The 26,808-nt window shown below is 38.5% G+C and overlaps 1 protein-coding gene across 2 annotated transcripts in view; it reads right to left on the bottom strand.

Annotated features, from left to right (window-relative positions):
* Positions 1 to 26,808, bottom strand: part of Gmds (GDP-mannose 4,6-dehydratase) — a 575,398-nt gene that overhangs the window by 324,208 nt on the left and 224,382 nt on the right. For both annotated transcript variants that reach the window (XM_036188740.1, XM_036188741.1), the window contains exons 5-6: positions 4,195 to 4,387; positions 3,061 to 3,165 (exon numbers count right to left, since the gene is read on the bottom strand). In XM_036188740.1, coding sequence (XP_036044633.1) covers positions 3,061 to 3,165; positions 4,195 to 4,387 — 298 coding nt within the window. The remainder of the gene's footprint in view (positions 1 to 3,060; positions 3,166 to 4,194; positions 4,388 to 26,808) is intronic.

Here is a 26,808-nt window from a genome sequence, read left to right on the forward strand (position 1 = left end):
ATTGTATCTTGGATTAGATGGATGTTTTCCACTGCTCCATCAAGGAAAAAGTGTGTGTTCCCTGTGGTAGTAGGGTGCAAAGCTAAAATGAAGTCACCTTCACTACCATCCTAAGCTGAAGCTGTACATAGTAAGAGTTTTAAAGGTGTATAATGCTCATCAAGGTATATCAGATTGATATCATTACTTATGAATAGTTTGTGTTAGCTTTAATTACTATATGTGTGGAACCATTAAAACAACATTCATTAAAAATGCTCCTTTTTTTTAGTGCTTTCTAATTCTGATATTCTAAATTTAAGTCAGTAAAGTTTTATTGAAATAGGAGATACTCATTCTTTCTTTAAAAATATTTACCTAATGCCTGTTAGCACAATGGTACGTCTTCAGATGCTGGAGATATGAAACACAGTATAGTCCTCCTCTAAGACAGTTTCAGTCCAGCACAAATGCTCCTCAGAAAACAATGCTCAGTCTTTAAAACATTGCTTTCATATTACCTTTATTTTAATTTTCAAGTTTTAAAAATGCTGCATATATTAGATTTCAGAAATTTTATCAAAGCTAGTATAAACATACTTTCATATTTCTATTTTTTAAATTTGATCATATAAATTGAGTTTATAAGTGGAATACCACTATTTCTGTATATGTTATAATGCAATAAAATAACAAAAATAAAAATACACAACAAGGTCAAGTTTTATTTAATAATCTTAATGTGATAACTTTTTTGGTAATTTTTATTTTAGTCTCTGTGTGTGTCTATCTGTGTTTGTGTACGTATGCACAGGCAGACACAAGTATGTTATAGCACAGGTGTGGGGGTTAGAGGACAATTTTTGAAGGTGAGGTCTCTCCTTCCACTATGGGAATGAATAAATGAAGTCAATTTCAGTATCATCCTAAGCTGTAGCTATACATAGTAAGAATTTTAAAGGTGTATAATGCTCATCAAAGTATATAAGGTGGATCAAACTCAGGTCTTAAAGTTTCTAAAGCAAGAGCCTTCACCTGCTAAGCTATCATGATGCCCAAGATCAAGTCTAACAAATATTTAACAGATACCCATAATGTGAGAAATGCATGGAGTCTGCTTAAAGGGCAAAGGAATTTTTTTAGGGGAGAAAAAATACATTGTTCTATTCTGTACAATTCTGTCACAGGTTCTGGAATGCTGGGGGAAAGTCTCACAGTGTTCTGGCCATCTGAGTCAGTCCCACATCCAAGTCCCACAAGGGAGTGAAGGGGACAGTGCCTACTTGCATCTCATGTCTTACAGGTAGCCAAGAGGACATGCCCTAGGGGCCTGTACTTCAAGGTCATAGGCAAGTAGAGCAGTTACCTGCTGCATCCCTAGAGACAGTGCTTCATGGTCATACACAGAACAGCTATCCACTACACACCCAAGTTGCAGAATGACATAAGGGATAACTATTTTTGCAGGTCTGAAAGCATGAAGGGCATCTCTGGGCATATTAATAGTAGCTCTGGTGATAGGAAACAATATAAATGAGGGAAGACTTTTTCTTTACCTCTCATAACATTTAAATTTTTTCCTTAAAATTCATCAGGAAATAAACAGTAATGATGAAAAAGGCTTCAATTACAGGGTACAAATAGAGGACTGGCAGATACATGATATTTAAATTATCTTTTTACTGTACAACCTAAAACGCTTTTTCCTCTCTTAACCTGACTTACAGCAATTAACTTTTACATTTTTTTGTGTGGGGTAGGAGGAATGGGTCAGGTTGAAGAGGAAAAATACAGAAACCCAATAAAAATACACAAGCATATTTGTGAGAAAGGAGACAGGATTTCCATTACTGAGTAGATTCCTAAAGTGGTCCCACACCCCACCCTGCCCTGCTGTATACATCAAATACTTCAAGGGAAAAATAAAACCCTTCTATCTTTCCACTTCCCTTACCAGAAATACTCAGAACACAAAACTAATTAAAGATATGAAGATATGGTGTGTGTGTGTGTATGTGTGTGTGTGTGTGTGTATGTGTGTGTGTATGTGTGTGTGTGTGTGTGTGTGTGTGTGTGTGTGTGTGACAGAGAGAGAGACAGAGACAGAGAGAGGCACACAGAGACACAGAGAGATATATCAGAGATGACAGGTTGGCATTCACACCTTAACAGCCCATCATGGGAATTGTTAACTTAGGCAATTATAAAATAAAAATGTGATGCTATAGATACCTTAATAAACCTGTCACTTTAATCTTTCTCTATGACTTGTTGATTTAATTAAGTGAGTATATAGTCACATAAAATTTCACTGAAATAGTTACAAGTATTACTGGTTGTTGGGCAAGAAGCAACTTAATAATACTGGGCTTCTTTCTCACACTCTAAGACTAAATGGCCATTAAATTTAATAAAATATCTTTGATTTAGATTCTACAAATAATTTTTACTTTCTAAAGAATGACATTGTGGGTTCTAGTCCCATCAGAACCCACCTAGCTTGGCTAATATTTCTCATGTTTCATTAAATCAGAGGTAATGGTGGGGGTATACATTTTCTTACTTAAAACCTAATGTAAACAGAGAAATGATATTACCAATAGTCTCAATGATAACTAAGCCCATGCAAGCAAATACAGTTTTCATGAAAAACAAACAAAACTAATAATGCTTAAGAACTTATTTCAAATTGATTTTAGAATACATTCTAGAGACAATAATTTATGATGTCTTTCTAATGGAGTTTAAAGAGAAGATACTTTTCAACTGGTTGAATCTAGGTAAACAGTAATGAACGATAGAAACCACCAGCACTTTATCTCTCATTCTTTGCATTTACATAGAAATTTCCCAGTACTTGGTTTAAAAACTACTAATGAAACTAGTATACAGTCCAACTTGACATAGAATTTTTTAAAGTTCTTATAAATTAAAGCTGGATTTACATGCTTTCATTTACTACAGTCATTTACAACAGAAGTAAATGTAAACTTTTTCAATGTATAGAACATCAACAGAATATACATATACCCTTTTCTGTTGTTAAAGTTAAAATTCTCCTTTGGTAATGTATTCACTGACCTCTTCTAGGGCTCTCATGATTGAAGAGAATGCCATTCACTGCAAAGAGATTATATGCCTCACGAAAGTTCACCACGATCCAATAGGCATAGAGTTTGGCTGCTCCTGTTGGAATAATTTTTTAAAGACAAAGTTTAGTCTAAAAGACCATGCTTTTCATTCACCTTAAACAGTAATAACTGACAATCTATTATTTATAATGCATCAGAATGGCCAATATGAATACCAAGCCAAAACAGTGTGCCAATTAATCATGTGCATTAGAAATAAAATTCCTTACTTTATAACATCATAATTAATTCCTGTACCATCTCATTTAGTCAACTATACTATACAATATATAAAGTTCATCTTTCTTACCTCTATCTGTTTCTTTCACTGTGTCTGTCACTGTCTGTCTCTGTCTCCCCACACCCTATATGTGTGCATGGGCACGCACACTTGCACACACATGCACATGCACAATTTTAGATAATGAAAAAGAAAATATTTTGGATCTTAATATTCAAATTGTTTTTAAAATGTTATCGCCGGGTGCCAGTGGCACACGCCTTTAATGCCAGCACTCAGGAGCCAGAGCCAGGCAGATCTCGGTGAGTTTGAGACCAGCCTGGTTTATAGAGCGAGATCCAAGACAGGCACCAAAACGGCACAGAGAAACCCTGTTTCAAAAAATCAAAAATAAATAAAATAAAATATTATCATACACATCTTTCATGAATATCTTCTTTACAAATATGGTAAACATAAGTCTGTTTTTCCCTCCTAGGTTTGAGTTCAGAGAAATTTTCATAGTGAAAATTACAAAACAAACGAGTAAACACAAAAGCTTGTTGCTCCAGCAAATCTCTAAACAGCTGGGAAAAAGAGTCATATTGGGTCTAATTTCCATATAAAGTGATTTGTGTTCAAAGGTTGGATAAGCAAGGATTGGTGAATGAGGTGCTAATTCACATGGAGACAATGGCAATAATACGTACGGTATGTTTCCCAACAAGTCCAGTCACTTTAGTCTATCTGAATGTCAATCTCACACTCAAATGACTTCAGCTATGACATATGTGCAGAACGAAAGCAGAAACATCCCTATACCTGCAGAGAGTATTACACGCAGCTGGACACATGTGTCCTTACCATAGGGTGACCTTGGATAGAAAGGTGTGGTCTCCTTCTGGGGTATTTCCTGCACTTTTCCATACAGTTCACTTGTCGAGGCCTGGTAGAACTTCACAGAATTTATAAGGCCACAAGTTTTGATTGCATCCAGAAGTCGCAAGGTGCCAACTCCATCGACATCTGCAGTGTACTCTGCTAAGTCAAAGGAAATCTGAAAAGAGAAGGCAGAGATGAACTGCACTACAGGCCATCAGTGAGGGATGCTGGCTAGGGTGATACGCATAACAGTTTCACATGGTGGTTAGAAGACAGTAAGTGTTATTTCCTAAGAGAGTTTCCAATGTGGATATAATCTACTTCCAGTATCGAACAGCTGAAGACTACGTCGATATCCATTCAGCACTTGTGACAATTTAACATTGTTTCCTCAGCATTCTAGCTGGATCCCTGAGGTGCTTTGCATAATGGGGCAATTCTCTCTTCTTCAAAAAGTATTCATTAAAAATTCAGTTTAAACCAAATTCTTAGGGATCTAGAAAAATTCATGGTTTGAATGTGCATTAGTTTATGTTTGTGAACCAAAGACTGAGAACATGTACTTTATACCATAGTTGACTTTTAAAAGGACTCTTTTTTAAAAATAAGAGCACAAGAATAACTATAGTATCTATAAAGTATATAATTTTATTTATTAAACAGCACAGTGACAGTGGTTGTAGAAAATTGCTAATGTGTATATGAACTGATTTCAATGAAGGTACTGAGATGTAATTCAACATATTCCAGTTGTTCAAAATAGTTTTTAAAAGGAAACAGGTATGTTCTCAGTTAGGTTTCTATCTTTGTGGTAAAGATCATAACTAAAAGCAACCTGGTAAGGAGAGAGTTTATCTGGCTCACACATCCCAATCACAGCCCATCATGGAGGACAGTCAAGCCAGGAACTCAAGGTAGGAACCTAGAAGTGGGAGCTGAGGCAGAGTCACAGAGAAATGCTGCTTACTGGCTTGATGTTTAAGTCTTACCTTTTCTGCTTTCTTATACAACACAGGATCAAAGGCCCAGAGTTGGCACTGCCCAGAGTAAGCTAGGCTAGCCCACATCAATCATTAATCAAGTTAATAGTACTACTGATTTATCTATAAGCAATCTTATGGAGGCAGTTTTTCAATTTGGGTTCCTTTTCTCAGATAACTGTAAGTCTGTCTAGCTGATCAAAAACAAAAACAAAACAAAACAAACAAACAAACAAAAAACCCCAACCCAGGAACATGTAATTTCTAGGTTTATTTCTTACATAACTTCTACACATGATAAGTAATTGAACCTTATTTTAAATCTTTTAAAATAATGTAATAAAAACCTTATCACTGACATATCATTGTAGTATGAATTACCTTAGTCTTCATGTGGAAAAAACTCTTAATAGGGTAAGTAAGACCATTGGCTTTCATTATTTCCTGGCCAGTAGGTACCCCTTGGACAGAAGCCATGGTCTATATATGGGAATACGACACTGTCAAGAAGCTGATCAACTGCTCTTCATTGACTCCAACTTACTATATCCATATTACCTAGGGCTATATGTAAAACTTTGGGGGTACGCCAGTAAATTAAAAAGAAAAACTATGCATTTCATTCACAATGTTTAAAAAGCAAAGAAGTAAAAGTAAGGCCATTTTATACCCATTGTATATGTGCCTGTGGTGTACACACATATATGGTTGTAGATACCAGGTAGAGGCCTAAAAAGGATGTTATACGTCTTCCCCTATGGCTACCCATCTTACTTTCTGAGACAGAGTACACCTGAAACTCATGTTTGGAACTAGGTCTACTGACTAGCAAAATCTGTTGATAGCCCTGGCTAACCTGGACCACTATATGTAGACTAGGCTAGTCCCAAATTCACAGAAATCCACCTGCCCCTGCTTCCAAGTGCTGAGATTAAAAGTATGCACCACCATTCTCAGTCCATTTTATTCTATTTAAATAATACTTTACAGAGATACATAAAATGTACTATAAAGTAGTTTATAGAGATACTATAAAACTTGCCATTTTAAAGTTTAAAATTTAATAGTTTTCATAATTCACAGCATTATGCAATCATAATTACCATCTTACTTCAGAACACTTTTATCACTCTCAAAACACTCTGTAGCTATCAGTAGTCATTCCCCAGCTCCCAGCTCCCACTCAGACCTAGACAGTCACTGATCACTTTTCTTTTTCCTTTATCCATTTACCTACTGTAAATATTTCTTAACAATGAGATTACATAATATGTGGGCTTCTGCAACTAGCTTCCTTCTCTTACTGTTTTCATCTCTCTTAGATAATTACCTAGGTGTACAGGTGCTGGGGCATGTGGTCACACCTTGTTTTATGTTTTTCAAAAGTTGCTGCACCATTTCACACTCTCACTCACTAATACAGATAATGGTTCAGATCTCCCCACATCCTAACCAACACTTTTTGGGGTCTTAGGTTATACCCATGCTCGTGGTCTAGAGTGCTTTTTCACTGTGGTCTTGATATGCATTTCCTGGGATTAAGGACATTGAGGGTCTTCTTATGCACCTAATGACCATGTGTATATGTTGAATCCTTTGCCCATTTTTTAAAGCTGGGCTCCTTATCATTTTCTTACTGGGCTGTGATGGTCTCTTCAACATTCTGGCACAAGTCCCCTGACAGATACAAAACTCTTCATATCCTGGTAGTTCCCTTCTCATAGTTTTAAAGTAGCCTATCAACAAAAATGTCTAATTTATCTGTTCTTTGTTATGTATGCTTTTATGTTAATTTAGGAATAATTTGCATAAGCTAAAAATGAATGTACACTCTTATGTTCTATTCTATGTTTATGAATTAGTCCCTTACATTTATTTCTATAATTATTTTGAACTAATTTTGTGTATAATTGAGGGTCCAACTTCATTACTTGTGGATCCAAATGTCCAAATACCATATTTTGAAAAGGCTATTATGTTTCTGCAAAATAGTCTGTACACAGAGGGCTTTGTTCTTTGGAAAAGCCCTGGTTCTGTGTTGATGGGAACACACACTGAAAAGGCCTCAGGACAGGAGTGTCAACGGCTCTATTAAAACAATAACAGTGTTATTTAAGTCCTCAGTGTGGGGCAGATATCATTCTAAACAGTTTGAATGAACACATGATTCAGATGGAAGAACAGGTAAGCACTTCATCTGAAACAGGAAGGGGACAGCAAGCAGAGAGTGGTGTGGTAAACGTAATATAGAGAACAGCACACATGTGTTCTATTCTCAGCGAACCAAGTGTCCCTGTAGACTCTGGAGTACAGGAAGGAAAGAAACTGTTCTATGTGGAAGAAGCAGTGGGACACCATTCAGAGGACATGCTCATGGAAAAGTATCCACTGCAGTTAGGATGACAGTAGCCTATGCTGCAGGGGGTGATGGGGGAGGATGGCTGCCTGACAGCAATTTGGAAACATTTTTTCCCACAATTTTTATGTAACTCCATGAAAAAGAATGTATACATTTGGTAGTCAAAATTTTGTATAATAAGATTAGTATATAAAAAAGACAATTGTTTAAAAAGTATTTTTCACATAAAGTAAAAAATTAAATATCTATGTGCTGTGGATATCGCTCTGTGTAAATAAAGTTCTGATTGGCCAGTGGCCAGGCAGGAAGTATAGGCGGGACAAGAGAGAAGAGAATTCTGGGAAGTAGAAGGCTGGGGGGAGACACCGCCAGCTGCCGCCATGAGAAGCAACATGTAAAGACACTGGTAAGCCACAAGCCATGTGGCAAAGTATAGACTAATAGAAATGGGTTAATTTAAGATAGAAGAAGCAGATAACAAGAAGCCTGCCACAGCCATACAGTTTCTAAACAATGTAAGTTTCTGTGTGCTTTCTTGGTTGGGTCTGAGCGACTGTGGGACTGGCAGGCAAGAGAGATTTGTCCTGACTGTGAGCCAGGCAGGAAAACTCTAGCTACAAATTTTCTTTGTATCCCCATAAGATACAGCGCCCCCCTCCAGCAGGAAGTAGTAAGAGAAACTACACCCACATTCCCAAAATTATCAAGCTGGCTTTGGAGATGGAATTGGCTCACTCCTTCTCTAAACCCAGACATATTGCTAAAAGAAAAGGTTAAGAGATTCTTGTGTCCCAAATCAAAAGAGCCCTCTGGTGTGGGACAGAGAAAAACCAATATTTTTCTTTAAAGCAGTTTGATTATAAATGAGATCTCTTTCTAAAGAAGAAAAGGGGATATGATATAGATATAATAGGATGAAAGGGTAGATTAGGGAACTTACTTCTAAAGAGCAACAACTTGTTTAAAATGTTTTACATTGGTTTAGATTTTAGTCTATTGATACAAACTTAGTTAATTTTGTTATATTGTGTGTATATTTCTACTCTTGTTTAAGGTATTATGTTTATATAGCTCATTTAAAATTGTAATGGATAATTAAAAATAGATTGATAATTAGTCATCTATGATAATCATACTCGTAGCCATGTTAGTTAAGTCTTCTAGATGTACATAGAGATATTTCAGACAGATAGGTAATCTTCAAATACTTCAAAGACCTACAGAATATGGCATTTAAAATACTTTTAAAATTTAGACTTTCTGGACAATGAGACATGTCTGCTCCTGGCAGCACTGATTTACTTCAGAGAGGAGGATGGGCATTAAAGACACTTCATATGGAGTTTATCTTCACCTTGACAAAAATAGCCATTTGGACAAGAAACTATTCTTGCCTGGACTGCTTGATCAATTGGACATGCAGGACCCATAAAAAGGTGACCACTGAACTTTGCTTGACAAAATGGTCCTTCAGGTTCCTGCTTTGCAGAGGAAACTGCCAGACATTCTACAGGACACTGAGAGAAGTGACCGAGAGACTCTAGCCCTGTGGGCTGAAGACAAATGCCCCAACTTTACAAAGGAACATTAGGTGACTGTCCAGGCTGCCAGCTGTCTCTGTCTACTCTTGCAAGACTCCCGAAAAATGCTTGCATCCTTCTCCCGGTTCTCAGGTAATATTATATCCTTCTGAGGTCTTTGATGTGGTTGAAGACTAGATATAATTTCCTCAGTTATGATAAAAGGTACGTTAGATATAAAACCTTAGACTCATAAATATAAGATAGATAGGATATCTTCTTTAATATTGTAACTGTAATTCTTGCTTGATAATTGCTTTGTTATATGTAATTGTACTATGTAAAAGTTAAAACCTTCCTTAAAAAAAAAAAGAAAAGGGGAAGTGCTGTGGATATCACTCTGTGTAAATAAAGTTCTGATTGGCCAGTGGCCAGGCAGGAAGTATAGGCAGGACAAGAGAGAAGAGAATTCTGGGAAGTAGAAGGCTGGGGGGAGACACCGCCAGCCGCCGCCATGAGAAGCAACATGTAAAGACACTGGTAAGCCACAAGCCATGTGGCAAAGTATAGACTAATAGAAATGGGTTAATTTAAGATAGAAGAAGCAGATAACAAGAAGCCTGCCACAGCCATACAGTTTCTAAACAATGTAAGTTTCTGTGTGCTTTCTTGGTTGGGTCTGAGCGACTGTGGGACTGGCAGGCAAGAGAGATTTGTCCTGACTGTGAGCCAGGCAGGAAAACTCTAGCTACATCTATGTACTTTATAGCTTCAACTTTCAAAGGTTAAATGTATGATTCTCAAAACACTAGAGGTCTGGAGAGTTACAGCCCATGGGCCAAATCTGGCCAGCTGCCCACTATGAAGTAAAGTTTTATAGGACACAGCCATATTCACTCTTTTACTTGTTTTCCACAGTTGTTTTCATGCTACAATCACTGGGCTGAATGAATTTGTTCCATAGAATGTAATTCCCACAAAGATGAGAGTATCATCTGGCCCATTATAGGATGAGCTTTCTGACATCTGAATTAAAGCTATAGTTATACTTTCTTATATTCTCAACAGTGATGCTCCAGGACTTATAATTTGATGACCAACTCACCCTTGAAACACACATCAACTGAAAGTGCAGATAGTCTGCTATACCTACTGCACATCCTAACTCAGCAAGTGGTCTCCTCTGGAGATTTGAGGGCTCCCTGTGCTTGAGACAGAGGATATAGGACCTATATTACTAGCTCAGTGAAGACCTAAACTCAACATTTTAAGTTCAAATTCTACTGAATGCTTGTATTTTTCATCACTGTAATGTAAAACATACATATTCTAAATGTTGACTAGAGTCATAAAAAAAAGAGCTTTATTTTCAGAGGCATGGTGACTCGGTGAGCAGCGTCTTATTTCACATGCTAAAGAAAACACATAAATCAGACTGCTATGATAGAAAACAATGTAGGGAAAAAGCCCAAGTCTACCAAACACTGCCCTAACTCCCTCTTCAGAACAGCTCTTCACCTGCTTCTGGACCTCATGTTCTTCCAGATCTCTTCACACTCCATTGGTGGCAACCCTCCAGTTTGTGATGCTGTTCTTCCAGGTTCAGGACATCTCTGCTCCAGGCCCAGGGATTAGTGTGCATGTTTGGGAGAGGAGGCTTTTCTCCTTCTACCCACACCCTAGACATGTGACCATGTCAATAACCATCTCACCATCACTATGCACTCGACTCCAAAGTCCTAAGCTTTGCTTACTGTCTGCCGAATACCACCTCAGTTAAACTGAAATCAAGATGTTCTTACCAAAGCTCTTGTCCCTCTGTCTGTCCCTCTCTCCATATAAATGGCATCTATCTAAAACAATGCTTAGGACTCACCCAACTATTCTTTCCCTTCATAATTCACAGAGATCAAAGAAGCCTCCTCATCACTTCACCCTAGCTCCCCAATGATCCCTTCATGGAAACTGACACAGTGGTCTCAACCACTTCAGATGATTCCCTCCCTGCTCATCCAGGCATGACTCAGTTGGCCTCTCTGGTTATCTTGCTCTTCTCACATTGAGACTAGCCTGATCTACTTAAAGTCTTTCCTCTGCCATCACTACAGTGGATGGAGGCACTCTCTCCACTGCATCCCTTGCTGTCACTAACCTTCAGCTCTCTTAAACCCTCTAATGTAGTGGTCCTCAACCTTCTTACCCTTTAATATGGTTCTTCATGTTATGATGACCCCCAATCATAAAATTATTTCTGTTGCTACTCCATAACTAATTTTGCTACTGTTATGAATTATAATGTAAACATATGATATGCAGTATATATGATATGTGACCCCCCACACAAAGGGTTGAGAACCACTGCTCTAAAGGAAGCCAGCACCAATCCCCTCTATATTTATCTACATTATTATTTCTTCTTCTTTGCAATCTTTTATCTGTCTGCTCATTTATTACCTAGCTGTGTTCATGTAAGCTCCATGATGACAGACTTTTATTCTGCAATATCTCATATCTGCATAGTACTTGAAGACTATGTAAATTAATGACATATGTAAATATCAAATTCACAAGTATAAAAATTAAGACACAAAAACTAGGAGAAAAGAAAATTGAGCGAGTTCAATAGGAAAGAAATTTCCACTGAAACAAGAAAGAACTATGTAAAAAAAAATGATGAATAAGGATTAATCTTCCAGGCCCCTCAAACAGAAGATGGCAATATGGTAGACTTTGTAGACAGACACATTTGTTGTTTGCCTCTTCAGCTCCTTCAACCCCATAGCTCTCTAGTTTGTCTCTCTCTGGCCTACCTAGAGGTATCTACCTCAGGTCAGGTCAGTGTGATATCTGACCTCTGATCAGTCCTCCCTTCTTGTCTTCCTAGATCCCTTTCTAATCTGGTCACCTGGAATAGCTGAGTTCACCCTACCAGTTCCAGAGCACTGTGACTTGGAGCAGTCAATCCATTGGACCCTGGCTTCCTTGGGCAGCCTGGCCTGCAGACCTCCTAAGGACAGCTCTGCTGCTGTTTCCTTTTCTGGTTGTTTCCACTACACAGATGAGCACCTGCTATATGGAGGCTGCTATGAAATCTTACTAAAATGAGTAAGAAGCTTTTAAGCATGAAATTTAGTACTTGACCCTAAATGACATCATTACACAACTAATAACAGAACAAACCACATATGGAGCAACTTCCACTTTAAATGTCTCAATCGGGAGATGGTTCAGTGGGTAAAATATTTCCTGTGCAAGCATACAAACCCAAGCTCTAGCTCCAGTACCCACATAAAAAGTCTGATTGCAGTAGTCCTGTGCCTGTGACACCAGCATTGCAGTGGTAGAGAAAGAGGATTCTTCTAGCTTCCTGACTAGCTAGACCAGCAGAATTAGTGAGCAGTGAGAGGTGGAGAATGTCTGAGGGTGACACACATGCACACATGTGGGCACACCCACCTCAATGAACTACTTGAAATTTCCTGATCCCATGTCATCTCAGAGAAAGTGATTTGTCTGTGAAAGAACTAAATGTAGTAAAACAAAGCCAAGAGACAAGAAAAAATGATTCCTTTAACAAAAGTTCCAAGAGAAGCTCAAGATGCCTTGTGCAGAAAACGTCTCAGACCACACAAGTAGTCACAGTGTGCACTGTTTACAGCTCCTCTGCCAGAGAAAGTTATGAATCAAAGAGAGCAACAATAAAATATTGCTTTCCATCTTGAATTAGTTGTTCCTAGGAAACAGGAGTCAGTAGGGATAGCTAGCCATTACTTAATAGCTGGGACCATGTAGAAATCTTTTGCTGGGGCTGGTAGAGTCAAGCAGGTGTAGGTCTGACTCTGAGGAGAATGAGGTCTGGTTATAGGGAACAGAGTAGGAAAACAGAACCCCACCTCCTGCTATTCTGCTTGTTCTTTTGTGGGTGTAGATGAGTAAGAGGCAGGAAAAAGATACAAAAGGATACTGCAGGGACTCACTGGTGAGGTTACAAAGTGTGGTCATGGCACTCTGAGACTTAAAAAGAAAATCAAAGAGAAGCTCATGGAGGAAATAGCCATGAGGAAGTGAATATGAGGTGCAAGTTGTTCTAGCAGCAGCAGTGATGTGTGGGGTTGGGGTTGGGGATTAAGAATGAGCAGCACGAGGAAAAAACACATTGGCCATGTATGTTTCAGTAGTGGCTATGTTTCAGGCCTGGAGATCCTGTGTTTACATATATGTGAGTAGGTACTATTCTGGTGCATTCAGTCTATGCGTCTACAGCTTACTAAGAGCTCTGGGGAGACAGTCATGGCTATGGCTGAGCAGAAGACAGTACCAGTTAAACATGGTTTATCCACTGTGTGCTGTGCTCTGAGCCTACATTGAAATTCTCCCAGCCAGGTTCAAGGGCTGCATCCACACACAATATTGTATATTTTTCTTACCTGTTGCAGTTACAGTTTTGTTAAAAACATTAATAATTACAGGTCAGAAACATATTCATATGTTAAAATTTCCAGCCAGAAAACAGAAGTGAAATCTTTATTCAGCTTCATAAACTCAAACATAAATTTAGATGTACATCAATTAAAGGTTTTTATAGGAATTATACTGGACAAGGTTAAAAACCCTATAATGTACAATGTTCTAAAGGCAATGAGGCACCATCCCTCTACCTGTCCCATTCCCAACATTTTGGAATGCTTAGTAAACAAGACACCAAAATATCTGTTCAATAAAAAATGATTTCATAAATTTACATTTTTGCTAATAAAAGCATACTGAAAGGTACCAATAAGAGTCAAAGAACATAGGGTGCCATACTTTTATTACATTGTAAAGTCTGAACATCCTATGAGGGGTTCACCTTCTTCTCAGGAAGCCAATTTCATTGTGGTCCCTTACTATTACTAACATAAGGAAGATCAGTGGCCCCAAGAGGTGATGTTTGGTAATCTTCATTTCTAAAATGTTGGTGTTTTTCTTCTCTACTTTAGTGCTAGCTTGAGTCATGAATCCCTGCTACTTTTATATTCTCCAACAATATTCAGTCTATTCCCTAAAACCTGTCCTGAATTGCTTTTGCAAGTAAAATATAAATTAACCAGGCTTTGTTTTATTTAAAATTATTATAAAATAAATACTAAAATAAAAACACTATTTTGTGAGACAGGTGTAGTGGTATATACCTGTAATCTCAATACTTGGAGGCTAAGGCAGGAGGGATAAGATTTGATGCCAGCCATAACTACATGGAAAAAATGGGAGAAGAAGAAAGGAGAAAAAAAGACATAAATTTGCAATGTCAATGATTAAAATTAGATAGCCCTTCTGTGATGTCTTTTATAGTGACTCATGAAGTAGAAAATCTATCATGATTTCTGTATTAGAAAACAATACTTGAAGAAATTATCTAGTTTCTGTACAGCAAAACTCACAGATATTATTTCATAGATCTGCAGAAATAATAAGTCAAATTGTTTTTAATTAAATCTCTATTGTTCTATTTATCAATAAAGACTTGGGAGTCAGTTATTGTGGTGAAAACTTGTTAGCTCAAAGAGACCAAGAAGCAACCAGCTGACCTTCCTTTTTGGCTGGGTGTCCAGTAGGAGAGCATCTCTCCAGCCACCCCAAACCAAAAGAACCACAACACTCCCAACTCCCGCCCTACTCTTTCCTGTGCATCTCTCTATTCATATTCCTGGCTCCTCTGTATTCTCTGTGGCTAATTTCTGTCAACTATTTTCTGGTTCTGCCCCCTGATCCAAGGTTGATTTTTATTAAGACAGTCTCAGGGTTTCACAGTGCAATCAAATATCTCACAATGCCAAGTTACCTAACAAAATGAATCATATTGAATCTAACCAAGGATCTTCAAGGTCTGTGGATAAATTCAGGAAGGCATACAGTTTGAACAACAGCAACAACGAATCAATCAACCAATCAATCAAAGTATATATCTTAATTTTCACTAAGTTCTATATGAAAGTTTAGAGTTTCCTTCCATTGCAAATGCTTCTCAATAGCTTGAGTGTTTCCTAAGAGCCATTGAAGGTGATGGGACAGTTGCTAGAAGTGTCCTGAGTACCAGTCGAGGTACTCCTTGGTTTGAAGCTCCAGTGAAGATTAGGTCCACTGCTGGATCTTGCTCTCTAATGTATCATGGACATTATTGCATTATTACCTTTTTTTTTTTTTTTAAATGTACTATTAACATGTTTAATGTTAATAAAGTCATTTTCCTATGACTTTATTTATGTTTCACTTGGTACCATAACAAATATTGTAAGAATAAGACTGTGTCTCACCATACTGCTAAAGTCTACAGCAAAGGAATTTTTTAAAAATGACTGCCTCCTTTTGAGTAGGAACAACAGAATTTCATTATTTTAGAAGGTGTTTAAAGAAAGCAATCTTTGGAATGTACCTGCATCCATATCCATTGGCACAAGTTACACTAACAAGCTCTCAACGCTACCATCAGTTAGAATGCAGTTCAGTACTCCATTCTTGTTCTAGTGAGGGAGCAGTGGCTATTCCATATTTAATTATAGGACTGTTTAAAAGAAAGAAAAGTTCATCTCAGCAATGATGACAAGAATGTATCTGCTGTGTTTCAACCTCTTTATTTCCAAATGAAGAGCACTGATAAATAAAGATAACACTGTGGCAGAAAGTCAAGAAGCTTTGTAGGAATTAAAGTACATTGCTAATATTTCAATAATCTTTAAAAGCTAAGGAGCACATGGACAAGGAGAGATGGGGAAACTGGATATAATTAACCCAAATTATCAGAGGTCTGACAAATACCATATCCAAGAAAGCAATTACTGTCCGTGTAACCTAAGAGAAAATCCCCCACTCCTTTTTATCTAACTGCCAATAGCAGGCAAGATGCTTGCTCCAAAGATGCACTCCTAATCCCAACCAAATAAAGACCCACAGACAGAAGTAAAATGCAAATAAAATTCTGCATGCTGGAAAGGTGAAACAGAAAAAGTAGATCCTATCAATGGGTAGCTTAGGAATTGTCTTCATTTCAAGTGTTGCAAATTTTCTGGGAAAAAAGAGTTTACAGTGTAAATTTCTAAATGTCCCTTGATTTTTCAAAAATATATAAAGCTGCATTAGAAATAGAATACCCTGCCAGGCGGAGGTGGTACATGCCTTTAATCCCACCACTCGGCAGAGCCAGGCAAATCTCAATGAATTTGAGGCCAGCCTGGTCTACAGAACGAGATCAAATCCAAAACAGACACCAAAACTACACAGAGAAACCCCATCTCAAAAAACCAAAAACAACAACAACAACAAAAAGAAATAGAATACTCAAGACCACAAGAGGTGAGACAAAAATCATAAAACATGATGACAGTTCAAAATAGATCATTTCTATTTTTTTAATACATTTATATTTAAAATAGAGTAGGAAAAGTAATGATTAGACTCACATCCTGGTGTGAGATCTCAAACCCAGGACAAATGGCTAACTAGGTGCCTATTTAGCATATCAAAGCAGACATGATTGCCAGGTTCCCCCAGCATCCTTCAGTCCCTATTTATTACAGGGTCCTTCTGGCTGGCATATCCTGCCTCTTACACTAAACTCCAGTCCCAGGTTCTGGGCTGTTCTTCTCCCAACTGTCCTTCCCTATATAATCCAGCAATTTGTTTTCCTGGCCTTCTGGTCTACCCTTTACCTTCCTGGCCTCTTGGTCTACTGCCCTCCCATATACCCTCCCCCACATCCACCATCTCACATGGCCCTGCTCAGGATCATGTTCACTTTGGACTCTCCTAGATGTCTCTGCCTCTGGCTGTGCTCTACTTTTCATCTGCTGGGATTACAGGTCTGTGTATGCACTATCAAACTGAGCCACATGTTGTATTTGAATTTGTCTTGTGTTGTGTTCTCCCTACAATGAAACTGACAGTAACCCAAACTTTAGATTTTAAGGGAGAACAGGTTATTTTGAATAAAACAAGTCTTACTTTCTTTTACATATTACTTGTGATTATAACACTAAAAGGTTGACCAATGTCTATATCCTTGGTATCTGTAAACTGATATGAGTCAAGCAGACTCCTGAGGGTAGAAGAGAATGACTTTATACTTACATCACAGTAGGCAAACAGGGGATGAAAGAAAAAATTAATTGCAAAAGACGGGAAAATAATCACTAAATTAAAGTTTTACAAAAAGTGGAAAACAAGACAACAAAACATCCTACAAAGCATTGAAACTGGAATTTCTTATGGGCAAACCCACTAATTGGCTATGGCAATAACTCCTTTGGGTAAGGGAAAAGATGCTTGTGTATGTGCCTAATGAATGTGAAACAAAGTTATTTATCTGTGGTCACTAAACTAGGGTTCTGGTCCTCATTTTCCCAATCTTGAATTTGAGACCTGCTTGGCAAAGAAATCATTCTTATTAAGCCTCAGTTTCTCTTTTCCTAATTATTAATGTCATCTCCATTCCTGATTTTCTATACCCTTAAAAATAGCAGGTAAGTTTCTAGCTAGTATTCATTTGGGAAAGACAAAGTCAATTAACCTTTGATGTATAAAATAAGCAGGAACTGAAGTGATAAGAGCAAAATCCCTATCCTGAGGGTCCAGAGAGGGCCTTCAGTCGTCACCACCACATTGCCCAGTCTTCCACTTCTGATCCTGAGACTAATATCCTGTATCCATCCATTCATTTATTTCACACCTTCAGTAGTTCACTGCCCTCTTCCCTAGAAGCAGAACATTACCTGACATATGCCTGGCCTTTCTATAATGCATCACCCCCGACACTAAAAACATTATTCTAAATTCTAAAATCTCACTGAATCCCACTTTTCTAAAAATGTCTTTGTCCTTCAGAGCTTCCAGATAAAGTTCAATCACCTCAGTTTAAGTAACTGAAGTCAACATGAGAAATATTTGGCCATGCTTTATACCCATAACCCCCCAACACTGCCATTGTTAAGCACAACAGTGATGAAATTTAAATGGAGAAAGTTAAAAAGAAATGGCTGTGTAGGCCTGACCCCAAACAGCAGAAGCTAAGAGAACATAAAGCTACAAACATGTTAGAATCTGGACAGTAATTAGCCAAGGTGGGTATCAAGAAACAAGGCTCAAAGTGCAAGGCTTGATGCTGCCATCAATGGCTGAAGCAGACCTTCTAATGCACAAAGGAAGAACAGCAATGAATGTTTTTATTTATTTATTTATTGGTTGGATAGGAGTCCAGTGATACTTCCCAGGCAGTCCTGCATCTCCTGGGTTCAAATGATCCTTCTGCCTAAGCCTCTAGAACAGCCAGGAATATAGACATATACTGTTTGCTATAATATAAATCTAAGTGTTTTAAATGCACACATACTACCATGACTACCACAAAGCATACATTCACACATACATATACACACAAACATACACACACACCACCACCACCACCACCACCACCATCACTACCACCAACAAAAACAACAATAACAAAAAACAAAAACAAACTAACTAACTAACAAACAAAAAACCCACAGAGACAAGTATCCTTAGACAAAGCTTCAGGTGAGAGTCTGTTCCAAATGCCTAGTCTTAAGCTGGATGCACACAGTACAAAGTGGGTGTGGCCAGACTCCTAGATGCTAGGTATACACTTAAAATCTACAGAACCATTGATAATATAGGTGGAGTTGGGTGAAGAAAGGAATTCTGCTGGATATAGACTCATAATTCTTTTTCTTTTCCTTTTGGTGATGACTATCTCTAATCCAGGGCCTTGTTCTTGCAAGGCAAGTGATCTCCCACAGAGTAACATTCTCAGCACACAGTTTTAAAAAGTGAGCATCAACGTTAAGAACAATAATCAGTAAGCTCTGTAATTAAGAGGTGATATAGAAGAAATAAAACTTCTAAAAATGACTTTAGAGTTTAAACTTGCTCTGTAGACCAGGCTGGCCTCAAACTGACAGAGATCTGCTAGCTTCTGCCTTCCAGGTGCTACCATTAAGGAATGTATCACCACAGCTGACTGGAAACAAATGTTTAAAACAGACAAAAATGAAGAGGAAAAAAAAAAGAACAGATCTCTTAAAGAATCAAAAACAATTATTAGAAACAAAACATACAATCAGCAAGGCTCAAGAGAGAAGATATACAGACATCTTCTGAGCAAAAGGTTAAATCCATGGGGGATTGTCTTCACCAAAAATGTGGCTTACAGATATCTCAGTGGAATGCCAAGGGCAGAGAGACTCAGCAGACAAAGATCATCATCTTAGTGGTTGGTTCTTAAGTACTTAACTGTGAGAAACATTCATGGTAGCATTGTAGGGTAAGAAATATCCCTCTTTTACATTGAAGGTATCTGAAGCATGCGAAGGTTCTGTGTTCAAGATAGCTCCAGATTATGTCTTTACCCATTACTGCTGATACACCCCAGAACATGGGAATTGGGGCCAGCTTGGGCAAAGACTGTTTCCTGGGAAGCACCTGTGGGTCCTAGATGGGTATACCCAAGATGAGTAGGGAGTGAAAGGGAGCAAGTTCTGCCATTGTTTTGTCTCCCTTGGTTTAGAAAGCAGCACCCCCAGCTTAGTAGCCAGAATGCTGTCTTGCCATATTCTTGAGATACAGTTTGTATTGTATAAGAAAATGGAGGGAACCCTCAGGGCTCAGGGAACCTCACAGAAGAGGAGAAAGAAAGAATATAAGAGCCAGAGGGGATGGAAGACACCAAGAAAACAAGGCCCTCTAAATCAACACAATTAAAGGTCCTATGGATTCACAGAGACTGGGACAGTATGCACAGGACCTGCATATGTGTGCAGCAGGTCCTTTGTTTATGATGGCTTCCAATATAGTATTTTTATGGGATTCCTGAGTATGCAAACAATTGGATTTCTGATCCTTGTGCCTTCTCTTGGGCTCTTTTCCTTCTCTTTTTTTTTCTTGCCCAACTCTGTTGTGATAGTTTTTGTTTTGTATTATATTTTATTATTATCATCCCTTAGAAACCTTTTTGCTTTCTAATGAGAGACAGAAAGGGAGTGGATCTGGATGGAAGGGGATGTGACAAGGAACTGGGAGGAATAGAGGCAGGGGCATCCATAATCATGATATGTGAGAGGTGGAATCTATTTTCAATAAAAGGTGGAAAAAGAAAATGGAAGGATGTATTTCTTAAGATCAAGAACATACATTGGTGGGTTGGATATGTGATTGAGGGTAGAACACTTGCTTAGCATATACCAGGCCCTGGGTCTATCTCCAGTGCAGGTTTTGTGTTCTCGTTCTCTCTCTCTCTCTCTCTCTCTCTCTCTCTCTCTCTCTCTCTCTCTCTTCCCTCCCTCCCTCCCTCCCTCCCTCCGTGTGTGTGTGTGTGTGTACCATGACATTCCTTTCTTCAGCTTTCTAAATAATAAGCTAGTTGACTACCTGTCTGTGTAACCTTCATCCCCTAGTACTATGGACCTGCTGAGCTTTTCACAGGAGTCCCTGTTACTTAACAATTGAATGGACAGAGAAGGAACGATCTGAACATCTAGTGTGAAGATTTCGTATTTATCCCAATGTTAATATAAAGTGCCAGCAGCTTTTAGACAAAGACTTGACAGACATTTCTGGATGCTATGCTGAGGAAAGATTGAGGCCTTGGGTATGTTTAGGAGTAGCTTGTATAAACTGCCACAATCCAAACCCAGTATGGTAGCACAAGACTGTAATCCTAGCACTCACTTGGAGATAGATAGAGGTAGGAGAATCAGAGTTCAAGGACTTTCCTTGCTATGTAACTAGTTTAAGATCAGCTTGTTGTATATGGAACCCTGCCTCAAAAACAAAAAGCAGAAACCAACCAACCAACAGAACCCCTGCCATTAGTGTGATGAACTTCATAGCAGCAAGTTAATAAGTTGGCCCCTCCTTCTATTAATGCTCTATGTCTTATGCTGTGCCTGAATGAAAGGCTTTTGTTTGTTTTCTATGCAAGGATATTTATACATAATTAAGCTCTGATACGAATTGATTCATAGGTCGGGAATATGGCATTTGTCATGGTTTATAGAACAAGCAGGTGTCAAGGTGTGAAGTCAGAGGGGCAACAACTGTTTGGTAGACAGCCCTGGGTCCCTCCTGAGCCCCTGCCTTCAGCTCCATTTTCTAACTTATTTTGAATGCATTGATATTCAGTTATTTTTCCCTTAAGTAGAGTATGGACTGTGTCATATTCGTGTAGCACTAATTGTTAGAGTTTCTTAGTAATAAAAAAAAAAAAAAAAAAAACAGGAGCCAAATATTGGGGAGAATGCTGAAAGATCAGAGAGACAGAACATGGCACAGCTAACCTCACTTTGCCAACTTCTCAGCCAATCCTGTTTCCTCAAACTGGAAGCCTCTGAGTCCTCATATGAATGGATCTCAGATGAACTGTTGCTCAAAAACTAAAAGCTTAAAAAAGCTCTAGTTCCTGGTCCTCATGCCTAATATATCTGCTTCCTGCCATCACTTCCTGGGATTAAAGGTGTGTGTCACCATGCCTGGCTGTTTCCAGTGTGGCTTTGAACTCACAGAGATCCACACAGATCTCTGCCTCCAGAATGCTAGGATTAAAGGTGTGTGCTACCGCTGGCTAAACCTATGTTTAATATAGTGGCTGGTCTTTTCTCTGAAAGATAAGTTTATTGGAGTGCACTATATATCAACCACATGTATGGCCACAGGAAAATGCACAGAGGATTTCTGTTGTAGGAAGCAGGGCAACAAATAGGCATGTGACCACATGGGACTTTTTCCTCTGTCTTGTGTAAAAAACACTCTGCAGGGCAGATCTGTTGCTAGGACCTAATCTTCCTTTTCTCATTAATATAGAGCCGTAAGTATGTAGTGATTCCAAGCCTTGCATCTCTGCTGTAACCTGTAAAAGTTACATGTGTTTGAACCAAAGTGACCTAGCTATATTATCTTCACTTAGCACTGGACACCATGCCCAACTCCACCATCAAACCTTTCTTTCTTTATTGTGTGTGCATGTTTGGGCACACATGTGCGACTGTCCACACATTGAGATCACAGTGTCCACATGTAGAAGCCAGAGAATTATCTTTGGCAGTTGGTTGCCTCCACTATGAGTCTCACAGATGAACTGAGGTCCTCAGGTTTGGTGGGATGAAACTTACTTGCCGAGCTATCTCACTGCTCCATATGCAGGCATTGATTCTTGCATATTTTCTATCACTCTTGGCATAAGACTGAAGAGAAAATAAGAAACCATATTTAATGCATACAACATTTGAACTGCTGTCTTGTCTTAAAACCAAGAAAGAAAGAAATAACTGTACACATTAGATTTTCAAATTCTTTAATTTTGCTGATTTGTTTTGCTTGCATATTTTTTGTTTTGTTTTTGTTTTTTCAAGACAGGGTTTCTCTGTGTAGTTTTGGTGTCTGTCCTGGATCTCATTCTGTAGATGAGGCTGGCCTCGAACTCACAGAGATCCGCCTGTTTCTCCCTCCCAAGTGCTGGGATTAAATGCGTGCACCACTACTACCCAGCAGGTTTTGCATATATTTGGAAGAACTCATCTTAAATACTGGCATATTTGGGATTTCTGTTCCCTAACTTGCTTCCTTATTTGGTCTTCCCAAATCATCCTAAACAGTTCTACTTATATTTGAATGACCACAAGAGTGTGGATTTTGGACATTTGTGGTTAAAATTCTTCACTGAAAAGTATAGTACTTCCACAGATTATTTTCTCATAGAATTTTCCCCCCTCTAAAATGTAATTGTTCTTTGTCTTTCTTTTAGTATTCTGTTTATCACAAAGAACTTTCTTTATCTTTACTTATTCAGTAAGTTTTCTGTACATTTAATGGTTTTCCTTGCTTGCAAAGCTGTGGGGATATGCTGAGGCCTGAGCCAAGCATGCTGTGGCTCTGAGGACAGATCTCAGCTTCAGGGCACACTTCCCCTTGCCAGGCTGGAGTACATAGGGAGCCACTAGGTCTGTATGTACTGTGTCATGGTTCAGGACAGAGCTTGGCATGCACTCAATATGGGAGAAAGCTCTTTCTGCCATGTCAATGTTAGTTATTGATGTTTATAGTCATAGCCTTGACATACTAAGAATCATGATGTTATGCTATTTCTGCTGCTTTAAATAGTAGTGAGAATTTTAGAAATATAAACATCAAAAGATCTCAATATATGACCTTCAAATATCTGGAAAATCAATTCATTTTCTGCCAAAATAAGTGTTTCTAGTTACTGGAGAGCTGAAGTAGCTGACTATATTGTGGATTTCTCATCCTTTTAGACTCAGGAGACAAAAAGGGATCTCCCCAAGCTCGGTAAGTAGCTATTACGCACTGCACCTGTCCAGTCCCTCTTTTTCCATAGGAGGCAGTGTCCTATTCTGTCTTTCATTCTTTCTTTCCAGTTCTGTGTGAAAAATTCTGGGAGAAGTGATACCACACTTTTTCTGGGCACCCAGGGGGTTTCTATTCTTCACAAGTACTAAACAGTCTTGGATTCTTTCATACTTAGAGTGAGTTTTCTTTCTCTCTTATTTTAAAGACAAAGCTTCCCTCTGGAATGAAGGTACAAGTCTATAAAAACAAAGCCTTTCTTCTTTTGGGACCTCTTAGACCCTCTTGACCCTAGAGCAAGCCTTGGTTCTCTCTTTTTTTTTCTCTCTCTCTCTCTCTAACGTGACCACTCAGCAAGCTGTCCATTCTGTGTAGGAGCTTGCATAGCTTTTTACACACTGCTTTTGCTCTGCCTCCCCCAGCAACTCACGGGTTCTGTAACTTCAGGCTGTTAGCTATCCAGCTCCATTTACTTCTTTTTTCCCCTTTTGTTACAAAACGCTTCTTGAAAAACACTGTCTTAACCACCATATTGTAACTGGTAGAAATTACTAAGCTCCCATATCTCTGTCATACATCATGCAAATCTGTCACATGAAGTAAACTTTCCTAAATGTTTTTATCTTTATTGTCAGGAAGATAAGAAAATTCAGAACTTATACCTCTCTGCTCTGACTCTTCACTCATCATGTGAAGAAGGCTCCCTTAGTCTCTTGAGCTCCCTGGGCTGTCCTTATGGCTGATATTGTTGGCATTGTTTTACTCAAGTGAGGCTGTGAGGCTCTGCTTCAGAGCTTTCTTCTCTTGGTGCATATATGTTCTGCACCTGGAATATTCTTTCTCTTCCTGCTTATATCCGATTCCACAGAAAACCTAGGCCACCAGTTATCTATGTCTAGCTCATTGTAGGAAGTGTGCATTAGTAGAAATGTTAGTAGAAAGGATGTGTACCGGAGTGTGTAAAGTGGCAGTGATTCTGCTGTTTCCTTTTTATTTTTTTTTCCCTCATGTTAATTCCAGTTCTACTACCTATTAATGATGACCAGAGGCAAGTTTTTTCATTACTTTAAACTTTGGTTTTTGCAGTTATAAAATAGATATAATAGTATCCTGAAGTGGTAGAGTGATTATGAAAATGTGGCCCAGGGCCCAGCCTATAGCTATGAGTGCTTATAGTGACTCAGACTCTACTACAACTCTTATTTCTGCGCTTTACACATTTCTGTTATTATGTTTAATTTTTATAGTAGTGAATTTTCACTTCGCTTCAAAGTGTGACCCCATATTCCCTACTCGTTCTTGCCTTATTTACTGCACATTATTGCCAAATTTACTATGAATTCTTATCTTTGTATTGTTCATTTTCTTCTCATACTAGAACATATCTCTGGAGGACCATGACTTCTGCTTTCTGCCTTTAGATGTGCCTGGATGCCTAGACCAAAGTCATGACATTGGGAATTTCACTATAAATTTTATTGAGTAAACAAGAGTAACTCTTACTTGGATGTGGTTGTGCAGACATGCCCAGCATTCATAAGGTAGAAGCAGGGTGATTGCTGCAAGTTTGAGACCACTGTGGTCTACATAATAAGTTTGAGATATCAAAACAAAACAAAAGAAACCAACAAAAGCACACAAAAAAAGAACAAAACAGATTTATTAAAGACTGTCAAGTGATAGTTTTGCAGATGTTGATAATCAGAATAAAAAGCAAAGTAAAATGAGGGAAAAAAATCCCATACCAGCCAAAGATACTACAACTCTCAGTGGGTTTTCAATTTTGAGTGTAGGTATGAAAATAGAAAGAAAAAAAAAGTGAGAAAGATTTAAAGAATTCTGCCCAGACTTGGCCTTCTAGATTCCCTTGACAGATAAGGGAAATGCAAATGGGCTCCTTTCCTGTCTTAGTAACAGTCTCTGGTGAATTCTGTGTCCCTCAGCTGCTAAGCAGCAGCTCTAGAGCTTCCAGCATTGCCAAATCTGGCTCGGAGAGCAGAGCACCAAACAGAACACGCCACTGTGGAAGGTACATGGCTTCACACAGCAAAAACTCGTCTGGGCACTGCTGACACTTTGTTATACTTTCCCACTGTGAGATAAGGAGACTAGTGTTGGGTAACTTTTGAATAGCTGCTGTCTTGTGTATTCACATCATTCTTAAACCGCCTTCACTCTTACTCTTAAAGCTAAAAAAAGTATGTGGATAGTAAATTGAGCATGCACTTTATGACATATAGCTTTAGCCAAATATCTGAGATAACTCTGTCGTAGACCATTAAATTAGTTACAACAAATGGGGAAATAAACAAAACTAGAAGCAAGATTCAAGTTTGGGAATAGAGACTTAATCATTTTGAGTGGCCTCATGTCATTTTTACACTGTTTTATGTTGCAGTGTTCAATCATGTAAAGTCTTCCCTCTCTAAAGAAGTTTGCTGATAGTAGCACACTGTGGTTATGTAGTGTCACATTCATTCTTAACAGAGCGAGGGAGCTTTCTTTACATGTTTTCTCTACTCATCAAGGAAGTGAAAGTCCAGGCTTCATAAAAAGAAAAGAAAAAAAAAGATAAGTGGTTGAAACTATGTAATATAAGTTCTGGGTCCTTGTTGAGGGCAAGTTAGAAGTCTCATCAGTTTGTCTCTGCTGAGTCTGACCAGGTGTAGGCCTGTGTGTGTGCTGTGTGCATTTTATACCAGCCATACTGCAGTGCCACTTGCCTGGGTAGTTAATCTGGAAAAAAAGCAAGAGTATCCTGATGTAGGGAAAGAGGGTTGTAAGCTCTCTTTTGACCTTAGTAAACTCCCAGGAAAGGTCATTTTCTTAGTCATGATGAACAGTCACAGATTGCCTATGCTTTAAGACCTCGACTCATTGTAATAAATCTTGAAAGAAAACAAGGTTCTTATAAGTAAATGTTGAAACTTGAAATTGTAGGCACTTGCTCATTTTCTAGGATCATTTTTCATGCCGTCATAAATATGCCACTGTACCAGGCTGAGCACCATGAAGTCCTGGAAGAACAAAGTGATTCCATTTAGAATGTGGAAATGTGCCCATTTCTCAAATGCCAAGAGAGCACTTGAAGCCAGGTGCAAATTCTAACTTGCCTATCTTCTTCACAGAAGGTTTCAAGACTGGTAAATTTCTGCCGCCTTTCTCAAAGACCAACCCCAGTTTGCACAGCCCATCTCTTTCTGTTTGAGGACCACTTACCCTTCCTCTCTTTGTTCCCTGTTCAGCAAACTTTGTAAGCTTTGACCTGCATTCCTGATGCTTTTGCTGGAAGCTGTGGGTCAGAAGAGCACAGGAGTCTTTGGCGTCTTTTCTTGATGAGAGACTGCTGTGTGTATTTTGTAGTCCCATTCTTCAGTTCTAATAATTT

Source organism: Onychomys torridus, chromosome 5 (genome assembly GCF_903995425.1).
Source record: "Onychomys torridus chromosome 5, mOncTor1.1, whole genome shotgun sequence".
In the NCBI taxonomy this organism is placed as follows: domain Eukaryota; kingdom Metazoa; phylum Chordata; class Mammalia; order Rodentia; family Cricetidae; genus Onychomys; species Onychomys torridus.